The following is a 12,744-nucleotide window of genomic DNA, read 5'->3' on the forward strand; positions in this document are numbered from 1 at the left end:
CTTTTCATCTTCAATACATGTACATAAGGGTCAGTCCACTAAAACGGTTTTCCAGTTATGGGTGGACTCTACTAAAAACAGTCATTGCCCTGTTATATCTCTTGGGATCACAAACAATGTGATCAAATCAATACAATCTTTTGCCATTTGCATCAAGCAGGCCTACTCCTTCTACTGCAATTTTATTAACGTATTACAAATGTAGAACTTGACAAGGGGAGCAGCTTCCATTGTACTGAGAAGAGCAGATAACTGATTTGAATATTTTTGTTTAACCACTTCCGGACACTTATTCCCTTCCTGTCCAGGCCAATTTTCAGCTTTCAGTGCTATCACACTTTGAGTGACAATTGTGCGGTCATGCAACACTGTACCCATATGAATTTTTTTAGCATTTTTTTGGGGACAGATAAAACTTTATTTTGGTGGCATTTATTCACTACTGAGATTGATATTTTGTCTGCTATATAAATGAAAAAGTCCCAAAAATTTTTTAAAAAGTGTTTTTCTTATAAAATTTTGCAAATATACCATCTTTCTTCATAAAATCTTGGCCAAAATGTATTCAATTATCTTTTTAGTAAAAAAAAAAATAACCCAAATTAGTTTATAACAAAAAATTATAATTTTAAAAACTTTTTTTTACATTTTTATTTTATTTTTTTATATTATTATTGATTTGTTTTAACATACTGTCACCTTAGCAGCACAGTATCACCATAGTGACATTGTACTACTTGTGGGAGTTGATGAAGATTTTTTTTTTCTTTTTACACTGATTGCTTTTACACTCATAAAGGCTATAAAAGCAATCATTTCTCCTTCTCTCTGGCTGCATTCTTGCAGCCATTGAGAAATACTGTGTTAGCTGTGATTGGTCACAGCTTGTCACATGGTACAAGGCGGTTGTGAATAGCCTTGTACCATGTGATCTCTGAGATCATTCACAGATTTCGCACGTAGTAAGCAATGATGTCAGAAGTGACATCTTGCTTACGACTCTTCATGTGATCACTGATTGGCCAATCAGTGATCACATGATCGGGACCTCACACAGAGGTCCCGTACAATGATCGGTGTTCCAGAGGACACAGCGGGCACCGGATTGCGGTGCTGCGCGCTCCCAGGGAGCTCGCACAAGCCGCGAGTGGGGAGGATATTTATAAACGGCCACCCACCCCTGCACTGCTCCCGTCCGGCCGTTTATATACATGGGCCGGACGTAAAGTGGTTAATATTGATAAAATGAACCTTTAAAAGCATACAGTGCCTCCTAAAAGTATTCAGATCATTGATCACAATCTTTTTTATTTTTTTAAAAATAAACATGTCTATACTTACCTGCTCTGTGCAGTAATTTTCAGGTCCCCACCAGCGCTCCTGACTCCTCCCCCTCAAGCAATGCCCACAGGGAGAGCCGCTCGCCCTGGGGCACCACTGTGTGCTCATCCCCAAGCCACTGCTCTATGCTTCCATAAGACACAGAGCTGCGACCCCCCACTCTCTACTCTCCTCATTGGCTCACTGGCTGTTACTGACAGCAACGGGATCCAATGGGCCCTCTTTGCTGTCTAAGCCAATGAGGAGGGACAGTCTGCAGACAGCAGAGGCTGTCAAGAACGTCACTGGATCGGAGAGGGCTCAGGTAAGGATTGGTGGAGGGATAGAATACATGAAGGTAAAAAAACCTTGAGGCTTTAGAATCACTTTAAGTGTAATCATTCTCATATTACAGTTATACATCGCTGTGGGGGGGCAGGAGATGGGAACAGAAAGGGAAAGGGAAAAAAAGGGGGTTGAGAAAGAAGGCGTAAAATAGGACAATGGTTGAGCCTTAATGTCTCAGACAATGCCAAGGGGAACTCATTTCAGAATTTGCTGAGATCTCTTCTACAATGCTGGAGTCATAAAAGATAGGGAACTAGACGTAAACACCTTCAGGGTTGTTCCTATCGCTGGAAACCAGGGTCTCCATGGACATGATATAGTTTAAGATTTGTGCCCATTCCACAATATTCGAGGTGGATGGGAGGGTGGTGGAAAATTCCAGTGCTGAGAAATTTGAAAGCTGGGTACACACAGGCTGAAATCAGTCGGTTCAACAGGGACCAGCCGACTCTCAGCCTGTGTGTAAGGCAGTCTGTACTAAAAAAAATGCTGGTCTTATGACCGGTACTAGCATACAGGCATGTTGAAAAACCAACATCCAACCAGCATCCGATCAGTGAGTTCTTGTGGGGAATAAGTCCCTCCATCAGAACACAAAGGTACAGCGGAGGAGATAAGCGCACTAACATTGATTGTGCTAGTACGGCAATCTCTCAGATTTTTTTTCTCGCTGGGTTGAACGAAAAAAACCCCCAACTTAATAGCGTGTACCCAGCTTTACGTATGCGATGAATCAGCAGTGTCTAAGGATGCTCTTCTTGGCTTTGGAGAGGGACCAGCAAGAATGCCACCTGAGGGGAAGTCTGAAATACACATTAGGGTTGATTTATTGTTTTGTTGATTTTTAAATCTGCTGCGGCTGTGCATGGTAGCCAATCAGCTTCTAGCTTGTTCAATTAAGCTTAATTAAAAAAAAAAAAAAAACTGGAAGGTGATTAGCTCCTATGCAGAGCTGCACCAGATTTTGTAAATAAATCCCAATGTTTTATAGACAGTGAAAATGGTTTCCCATAAAGGAAAGATTAGGTGGCACCTCTCAACCCATTATCTTTCTAAGACTCTAGAGTCAGCCATAGATGGTTTGAATCTCAGCTGGTTCTGCAGGGACTGGCTGGGAATCAAACCATCTATAGCCGCTTGTTGACCGCATCACTTACATGTTTCTCCTGTGCTGAATCACATACCTAGTATGTGATCCGGCTCTTCTGGGTAGGTGGCAAACACGCACATGCCTGCCGCCCCAGCTGTGCTGTGATTAGATACACCACAAGCCGATCAGCGGGTCCCGGCCAATGATTGACAGCCGGGACCAGCAGATAGGCAAAGGGGCTGACAGGACAGAGCTCTGTGTATGTAAACAATACGGATCTCTGCCCTGTCAGCGAGGATGTGCTGTTTTTTGCAGGGGATAAAAACCATCTCATTCCCTAGTAAAAGTACACACATAAAGCACTGTTAGGCATACACTTAATCCTTTGATCACTCCTAGATGTTAACCCCTTCCCAGCCAGTGTCATAATACAGTTTCAGTGTGTATTATTAGAACTGATCGCTGTATTAGTGTCACTGGTTCCCAGAAAGTGTCAGTTAGTGTCAGATCGATCGCTGTACTATTACAGTCCCATTATAAGTCGCTGATCGCTGCCATACTAGTATAAAAATAAATAAAAATTCCAGTATATATCCCATAGTTTGTAGACGCTATCATTTTCGCGGAAACCAATCAATATACACTTATAGGATTAAAAATATATAGCAGAATACATTTTGGCCAAAAGTTAGGAAGAAATTTGTATTTTAAATTATTTTATTGGATATGTTCAATAGCAAATAGAAAGTAAAAAATACAGTTTTTTTTTCAAAATTGTCGGTCTTTTTTCAATTAAAGTGAAAAAAATTAAAACTCCAGTGGCTGTCAAATACCACCAAAAGAAAGTTCTTTTTGTGGCCAAAAAATTATATAAATTTCATGTGGGTATAGTGTTGCATGACCGCACAATTGTCAGTTAAAGTAATGCAGTGCAGTATAGCAAAAAATGGCCTGGTCATGAAGGGGATAAAATCTTCCAGAGGGCAAGTGGATAGGCAGGCTTAATTGTACCCAACTCGATTGCTGTACTATGGTGGTTGCAAAAAAGAAAATTGCACTGTCAGCTTATGTGATTCCCACGGCTATAGGCTCACTACGTAGCTCAAAAAGGAACTGCAGAAAAAATATAATGAAACAAAATAAATCTAGTTATGTAAGTAGGCATGTAAAACAAAAGTTATATATCTGCTAGTAAAAATCTCTGATTCTTTTATCATCTTGCTGTAATCTTCAAAGCTGCACTTACACTGGGAGAGGGAGGATCAGCACCCTGAACAAGTCATGGCTTCACTGCTTTGCAATACCGTCAAAAAATTGGTCACTTGCTTACAGAATGAGAGCGAGCATGGATGACCTCAGTGTGCTACTGCTATTAATCAGCAGGATGGGGGAAGAGAGGTGACCAAGGACACACCACTTCAACAGTCACATTTTCCTGTAGTCATCTACCACGTGGGTTATCATTATATGGGGTTTGCAGAAAACGTTCTACGGAACCTTACACCTATTGGATGCTTACAGTTGTACAGGTAAGCATGATATATACAGCACATATGACATACAGAAGGGGAAAACTGATTTTTGTCTGGGGTTTTGGTTTAATTTGGATATACTCATACACTTCTCAATAAAGCAATTTGCTAAGAAAAAAAAAAACAGTGTCATTACAAAACATAATAAAAGTTACTATTACCATCATCAATAATATGTTTTTAGAGTAAGAAACTGCCCAATGACTGTTTTAGAAACACAGTCAATGTTCTGCTACCACCCAGTGGCTAAGTGATTGTTGAGCCCTACCATGAAGAAAGGATAATGTCTAAGATATAATTTAAGAAACTGATAAACAGTTAAAAATTATGAGCTACTTTAAACCCAAAGCCAACATTTTGTAATATACCTTTGGATAGGATGATGAAGGGTTAGAACCTCTGCCATGTTTTAAATGCTGTCTGTAACCCTGTTGAGAATTGTTTTTCCCAGCTTATAAAGCCGTTTGTGTCCTGATGGAAGAGATTTTCTCTCACTTTTTGCCCTGTCTGACATTCATCTCCTAGACAGTAAGTGAGGTGATACTCCCCTATAAGAGGACATAACAGCAATAAAATCCTGGCAGAGGATCTAAACGTCCCACTCTATTATAAATCTGTCTAATTGCTTTTTGCATCCCTGATTAGGATGAGGGGGGTTATTTCCTCTTTTTTTTAATCTTGAATCAGGAAGTGGGGAGACATCACCAAAATGAGGCCATAATAAAAGGTTTTATCAATATACAGTCCTATGCAATATGGATAGCCTGCGCTCCTCTGTGCTGGCCTTCAGAATAAAGTCCATGGCTCACAAGAGAGATCCTGTGGGTGGCTGCAATTTGCTGGAGACAGGATTACTAGAGGGGAAAGAAAGCTTCTAAGTGGTCACCGACTTGCTGGTCAGACCAGAAAGACAACACTCCATTATCACTCTCTCAGTAAGGGAGAGGTTGTGGGATATTGGCCAGTGAGGACACCTTGCCTTAGAAACAGGCAAATGTAGCAATCCTGCTGCTAGTGTATAGCTGCCAATGACGGAATTGTTAGGCTAAGTTCACACTAGCCTTGTGTGCAGGCGGCAGAGAGGCGTTTGGTAAGCATTTTTACCGCTTCCCAAACGCCTCTGCCAATTCTGCACATTACAGCACATGGTGCTGTTCTAACGGGAGCGTTTGCGTCGCGTCGCGGCAAAACGGACGCCTCTGGACGAGTCAGGAGGCTTTGAAGCCTCCTATTCTCGTCTATGGTGCCGCTCCGCAAACGCCCGGCCGGCGTTTGCGGTGCAGTTGCGACGCGGTTGCGGGGCGTTTGCGGAGCGGTAACACCACTCAAACTGCATTATAGGCGTTTGTGGGGCGTTATTAACGCTCGGCAAACGCCTAGCAACCGCCGCTAAACCGCGCATGCGGCGTTTGCGGAGCGTTTGCCGAGCGTTAATAACGCTCCGCAAACGCCGGACCAACGCTTGCCAAACGCTATAGGGGCGTTTGGCAAGCGTTGGCAAAACAGCCTAGTGTGAACGAGCCCTTAGTGTGCCACCATTCTCCTGCTGTCAACCTGCCACTCACAAATGAAAACAAACAAACAAAAAAAAAAGATAAATAAAAGTGCTCTACAGCACTCTATACAAGGACCTTTGGATTAGGGGCCAGCATCAGCTTGAACAGCTGATAATACAAGCCGGAAAGAAGCAATGGTCCTAGTAGCAAATAGTTGTCCACTGAATTTATTCTACAATGTTTGGACCAAAAATATTCATCCTGTTGTCACTGCCTGTACCATTTTCAACAAGGAAAATCTTAAGAATAGTAGCTTACAAAATGCTAGACTTTGTCCTTAGAAATAAATATTTTATAAACAAAATATACTGTACATGGACAGGTTTGAACACCTCTTCTTGACAGATTTCTTTCAAATATATATATGTACACACAAAACAAGAGTGCACTCAAAAAATCTAGATGCCAGGTAAATGTAATATCCTGAAAACTAAAACGAAGATGTGGCCTTACAGATGGCACTGGATAATGACCACCCCACCTCTATTGAAAATTCTGTAGTGGTCACTTACTAGAACTGTTGTAAAACTGATTTCCTGGGAGCTCAGAATGTAAGATGCACGAGGCAGATCTGTGTGACAACAAAAGCCAAGAACATGAGACTATTGTGAAGGCACCAACATGACTGAGTCATCTACAGGCCAGCATCTTAGTCCTGAAAGTAGATGCTATTCCCATAAGATGCCTGAACAAAGTTGATGCCAAAGTAGATGACCACTCCTCACCTCTACTGATAATTCTCTAGTGGTCACTCAATAGGGCCGTTGTAAAACAGATTTTCTGGGAGCTCAGAAGGTAAGATGCAGGGGCAGATCTGTGTGACATGTGGACCCAAAGCCTAGAACATGACACTACTGTGCAAGCACCAAGATTAACATGACTGAGTCATCTTCAGGTCAGCATCTTAGACCTGGAAGTACATGCTATTCCCAGAAGATGTCTGAACAAAGTTGATGCCAGCTTTTTAATCTCTTTGGAAAGTAATATCTATAAGTGTTACATTTATTAATTACTCAACATGAAAAAATACATTGTTGTTGGAAAACTTTTAGGTGTTATTACATTGAAGGGCCTTGCGCCCCTAACAACTCAGGCTAAAATTGGCCTTTCAAAGTAAGTGTGTGTTTCTATAATAAGAGACAGTTGGTTTTCAGCTCTTTTTAAAAGATGGATCTGACAGGCTCCGTGTTTCCAGTAAAACAGTATGAAATACACTATATTGCCAAAAGTAATGGAACGCCCCTCCAAATCATTGGATTTAGGTGTTTCAATCACCTCCATGGCCACAGATGTATAAAATCAAGCACCTAGGCATGCAGACTGCTTCTACAAACATTTGTGAAAGAATGGGTCACTCTCAGGAGCTCAGTGAATTCAAGCATGGTACCATGATAGGTTGCCACCTGTACAATAAGTCCATACGTGAAATTTCCTTGCTGCTAAATATTCCACAGTCAACTGTTAGTGGTATTAGATTGTAAGCTTGAAAGAGCAGGGCCCTTGACCCCCTCGTGTTTTGTTTTGTTACTGTATTGTCTCATGTACTGTCCCCCACTATAATGTACAGCGCTAAGCAAACCTTTTAGCGCTATATAAATACTGTATAATAATAATAATAATATTATAATAAAGTGGAAACTGGGAACAACAGCAACTCAGCCACAAAGTAGTAGGCCATGTAATATGACAGAGTGGTGTCAGCGCATGTAGACAACTGTCTGCAGAGTCAATAGCTAAAGACCTCCAAACTTCATGTGGCCTTCAGATTAGCACAACAACAGTGCATAGAGAGCTTCATGGAATGGGTTTCCATGGCCGAGCAGCTGCATCCAAGCCCTTCATCACCAAGTGCAATACAAAAGCGTTGGATGCAGTGGTGTAAGAGCGGAGACTGCGAGCCAGGCCTTCTCGTTTGACATCAGTGCCTGGCGTCACAAATGTGCTTCTGGAAGATTGGTCAAACATTCCCATAGACACACTCCTAAACCTTGTGGGCAGCCTTCCCAGAAGAGTTGAAGCTGTTATAGCTGCAAAAAGTGGGTCAACTCAATATTGAACCCTATGGACTAAGACTGGGATGCCATTAAAGTACATGTGCGTATACAGGCAGGCGTCCCAATACTTTGGGCAATATAGTGTATGTTGCCACTTTGTAAAAAAAACCTGGGCTATATATGTCTGCTACATCCACAGAGCCATGGACAATAATTGTAACCTAGACACTACCTAAATCAACTTCCGCCCTAAGAATTACTGTTCAGTAGACTTTTAGTAAAGTATTATTTATGACTGGCTAAGAAAAACATTCAGAATCAGACAGGATGCATTCTTAAACACTGTTGATTTTCTTCCCAAAAGCCCCATTTCAAATGTAAAACACAGACAAAGACATTGTGTCATGGTGATCCTGTAATCTAGTGTGGATGTAAACAGGACAAAAGGGATATTGCAGACAAAGCTGGCACTGGCCCAGTGTATGTAGCCACTGACACATATCATGTTGGCAGAGAGATGCAAGCATCAGGTCATTTTACATTTGGCAGATGTAATGCAGCAGCATGCAGAGTGCTAAAGCACTTGGCAGGGAAGCAGAAATGCACGGAAGGATGAAAAAAAAAAAAAAAACACGAACAAAGACAATGCATATGAGAACAGAGAATAATTCCATATGGATAAAGTAAGTGTGATTACACCCTAAAAGCCAACACAAGGTCAGTATCTCCTTAAAGCTGCAGGAGCAGTCTCTAAAGACTTCTTGGAACACTTTCATAAGCTTTTCAAAAGGCACTTGTGTCAAAACTAAAGACCTGTAGTTACAGCCTTATAAAAGCTATCATAAATTAGGGTTTAACTGCCACTTTACATCTCTTCATGAATGGCTTAGGAGAAAAAGCAACTGTAACGTAACCTGTAAGGATAACATTAGTACTACAAACTACTTTAAAAGTAATAAACAAAGAACTACAAAACAGTAATAATGCCAAAATATATTTCTTGGACATGCATACACTTGATACGTGCAAGTCCAGTTCCTGGGACAAGACAATGTACCATGAGGATAATAATGACAGAGATATGATACATGTGAAATGTATCTTGCCATGCAGTTTTTTCTAGCACTGCAACTACTAACAAACCACTATGTCTGTATTTTACAATTACTGCAGGAGTTACAGATTGGCAATAGCGACATGACAAGCTGCATTTAATTTCATTTTACTTGTGAAAATGTTTCCATTTCGCATCTTGAAAGTTTCCCACAGACCTTAGATACTATTATTGAAGACCATCCACTTCAGGCAGAACCAGAACAGTTTACATACAATTACAGTGCATCTCATCTCTACCCAAACACATCTTGTGTACATGCATCTCTGTATTATTATTATTATACAGTATTTATAAAGCGCCAATAGTTCACTCAGCGCTGTACATTACAAAGGGGGACAGAACATGTGACAGAACAATACCAATACAATGCAAAACATGAGGGGATTGAGGGCCCTGCTCTTTCGAGCTTACAATCTAGAAGGGGCGGGATAGTGGTACAGGAGGAGATAGCTGTTGGGGATGGAGTGGTAGGAAGAGTGGAGGAGGTCGGTCAAGTTAGCAGGGGGTAGGCTTCTCTGAAGAGATGGGTTTTCAGGGTGCGCCTAAAGGAGAGGAGAGTAGGTGATAATCTGATGGGTTGGGGAAGGGAGTTCCAGAAGATGGGTGACACCCTGGAGAAGTCCTGGAGGCGGGCATGGGAGGAGGAGACCAGGGAACTAGAGAGAAGGAGGTCTTGTGAGGAGCGGAGTGTGCGTGCTGGGTGGTACTTGGATATTAGGTCAGTGATGTAGTTCAGGGCAGTATGGTGGACAGCTTTGTACGTCAGTGTTAGGATTTTAAATTTGATCTGTTGCGCAATTGGAAGCCAGTGGAGGGATTGGCAGAGGGGGGTGGCGGAAACGGAGCGGTTGGAAAGGTGAATGAGTCTGGCAGCCGTGTTCAGGATGGACTGAAGAGGGGATAGCCAGCGGCGAGGCAGGCCAGTGAGGAGGGAGTTGCAGTAGTCGAGTCATGATATGATGAGGGAGTGCATGAGCTGTTTAGTGGTTTCTGGGGTTAGGAACGTGCGGATTTTGGCGATGTTGCGGAGGTGGGTCTACACGAGTTTGTTAAAGATTGGACTTGGGGCTGGAAGGATAGGTTGGAGTCCAGAATGACACCAAGTACTTTGGCCTGCAGGGTGGGTTTGATGGTAGCATTTTTGGATGTGATGGAGAAGTCAATGGGGGGTGGTGTCTGGGCTGGGGGAGAAGACAAGAAACTCGGTTTTGGAGAGATTCAGTTTAAGGAAGTGGAGCGACATCCAATCTGATATGTCGCTCAGTAGGTGTGTGATTCGGGCTGAGACCGAGGGGGTGAGGTGGGGGGTTGAGAGATAGATTTGTGTGTCGTCGGCATAGAGGTGGTAGTTGAAGCCGTGAGAGTGTATGAGTTGGCCAAGGGAGGAGGTGTAGATGGAGAAGAGAAGGGGCCCGAGGACAGAGCCTTGAGGGACCCCAACAGAGAGGGGGAGTGAGGGGGAGGTGGTAGTATAGTATAGTTATAGCTGTATAGTTATGATAACTGACAAAGTAAATACCCATAAGTCTGCATATATATCAGCAACTGAAATGGATTACATTTTTTTGCTATGTTGTGGTGTGGTAAGCACACACATATTTTTGTGAATAACTCAACACAAGGCAATGATCCAAAAAAACGTAGTACATTGTGGTGCACTGAAGTGCAATTCTAAATAAATGGCATCTCAATACACCACACAAAGTCTGCAACTTATTAAAAGACAAAAAAAAGAAAATGTACATAGATTCAAAAACCACCATATATATAGATGGTACAGCAATGCTGTTGGATTCTGGATGCCTATCAATGTGGCGATGCAGCTGTGATTGCAGAATCTATTCTTTCTTCCCCTTTTTTGGAATTCTTATCCATTCTTGTTGAAACCATTTGGGTTAACTCCATTGAAGCCTTTGAAATTACATCTGGTCATTTGGGGGAGGATTTTTTTTGCCACCTGCCCTGATACTTTTTGATTGAGACTTTTAAAGATGATCTGCTAGTCATTCTAAGAGGAGTTTTTTGCATCCTTTGTGCTATATTGGATGCCGCCCCTGGTAAAAGGCATCCATCCTACATCATGTCATGCTGAGTAATTCTATGTATTATACCACTATACCAATGCCTTGAGGAAGATTTACAACTTTTGAGTTGAAACACGTTTGTTTAGTATACTTTAAGCATTGAAGATATGCTGTAATATATATATATATATATATATATATATATATATATATATATATATATATATATACACATACACATATACACACACACACATTCTCCAAGGAGCAGGGCCCTCCTTTCCCTCTTGTATTGAACTGCATTGTTGCTGTATTGTCTCCCGTTAAATTGTAAAGCGCTGAGAATACTGTTGGCGCTATATAAATCATGTATAAATATATATACTTTAAGCATTGAAGATATGCTGTAATATATATATATATATGTATGTTCTGAATCTATATAAATTTTGTTGCCTTTTAATATGTTGCTGACTATTGTCTCTTTGGTGAAGCTGTATTAATAAATATTGTGAAGTTTAATTTGGTTGTTTATATGCTTGGTGCCAATTAAAAATCCCAGGCCTTTTTGATACAACTATATAGGGATATGGCCCCTTGAAACTACTTTGAGTCTCATTAAGACTATCAGTTATAAAACAAGCCTTTTGCTTCACTCCACTAATCCACATCTGGTCTCCCCTGACCATGAAGATCTTTGTTTGGCACCAAAGTTTGTAGCCCATGGATGCTTCGAAGATGCTAAAGTAGATGTTTGTGTGTTGACAAAAACACATGTTATGGCAACTTGCACACCTTAGTAAATGAGTAAAGAAATCAATTATAATAGGGCAGAACATTGCGAAACATATCTTTGAACGAGACCACAAACATGGGTGAGCATATAAACTTGACATCTTTAGGAATGTTCTGCAATTCAAGCACAAAAAAATATGTAGGATTAGAGAATTAGATAAATGATTGCCATTCCCCACCTGTGCTGTCTGAGCATGTTCCAGCATCTCCTCAAATTCTTCATATTCCTCATCATCAGGTTCTGCTCCTGAAAGGCGGGCAGCTCTAGCCATGAAGTATGGTGGCAGCTCTCCAATGGCAGTGCCAGCACCCTAGAGTTATGAGAAGCCAAAGTGATACATACCATAAAAAAAATTTGCAATAGATTTATGAAAATAACCATGATGAGTCAAAGTACATCTATCTACACCAATCTGAAAGGTACTTTAACACTATTTATACATATACCTTTTTAATGACATTTAAAATAATAGGTCTATGAAAGATGCTCATTATTCAGCCTAATCTGTTTTGATGATGTATCAGTACAATCCATGTAAGAAAAAGGACTACAGCAAAAAATGAAGATTACTCCAAAAGAATAAAAAACAAAATCACAAAAGTTTTCAATCAGCATTATATTTCATGGCTATGAGTATACAGTTGAGATTAAGAATATATAGTTGGTAAAATAATTGTACAAGTGGGATGATGAAGGAGGGAAGACAAAAGTAGTTTGAACCTACAAGCAGGGAAGAGTAGTAAATCCCTCAAAGCAATATGCTGACAACTTTTTTTAGCCATTCAATAGTTTTTCATTGTATAGAAGAACCAGGGTATACAAAGCCCCCCCACCCCCCCCTCAAAAAAAAAATCCAACTTGTCCAAGTAACATAGGTCAAGGCATAGATATTACATCAGACTTCACAAATGGCCTACAGAGGTTTTGTTCTGTACCTACAGTATAAAACTATGCATATTCCACCATG

At 41.0% G+C, this 12,744-nt stretch overlaps 1 protein-coding gene across 4 annotated transcripts in view; it reads right to left on the reverse strand.

Moving 5' to 3' along the window:
- Window positions 1–12,744, reverse strand: part of VMP1 (vacuole membrane protein 1) — a 225,947-nt gene that overhangs the window by 102,925 nt on the left and 110,278 nt on the right. For all 4 annotated transcript variants that reach the window (XM_089676659.1, XM_089676658.1, XM_089676657.1 and 1 more), the window contains one exon: window positions 11,956–12,087. In XM_089676659.1, the coding sequence (XP_089532785.1) occupies window positions 11,956–12,087 (132 nt within the window). The remainder of the gene's footprint in view (window positions 1–11,955; window positions 12,088–12,744) is intronic.

Source organism: Staurois parvus, unplaced genomic scaffold (assembly GCF_062004578.1).
Source record: "Staurois parvus isolate SC_StPar_1 unplaced genomic scaffold, SC_StPar_1.0 ptg000172l, whole genome shotgun sequence".
NCBI lineage: Eukaryota > Metazoa > Chordata > Amphibia > Anura > Ranidae > Staurois > Staurois parvus.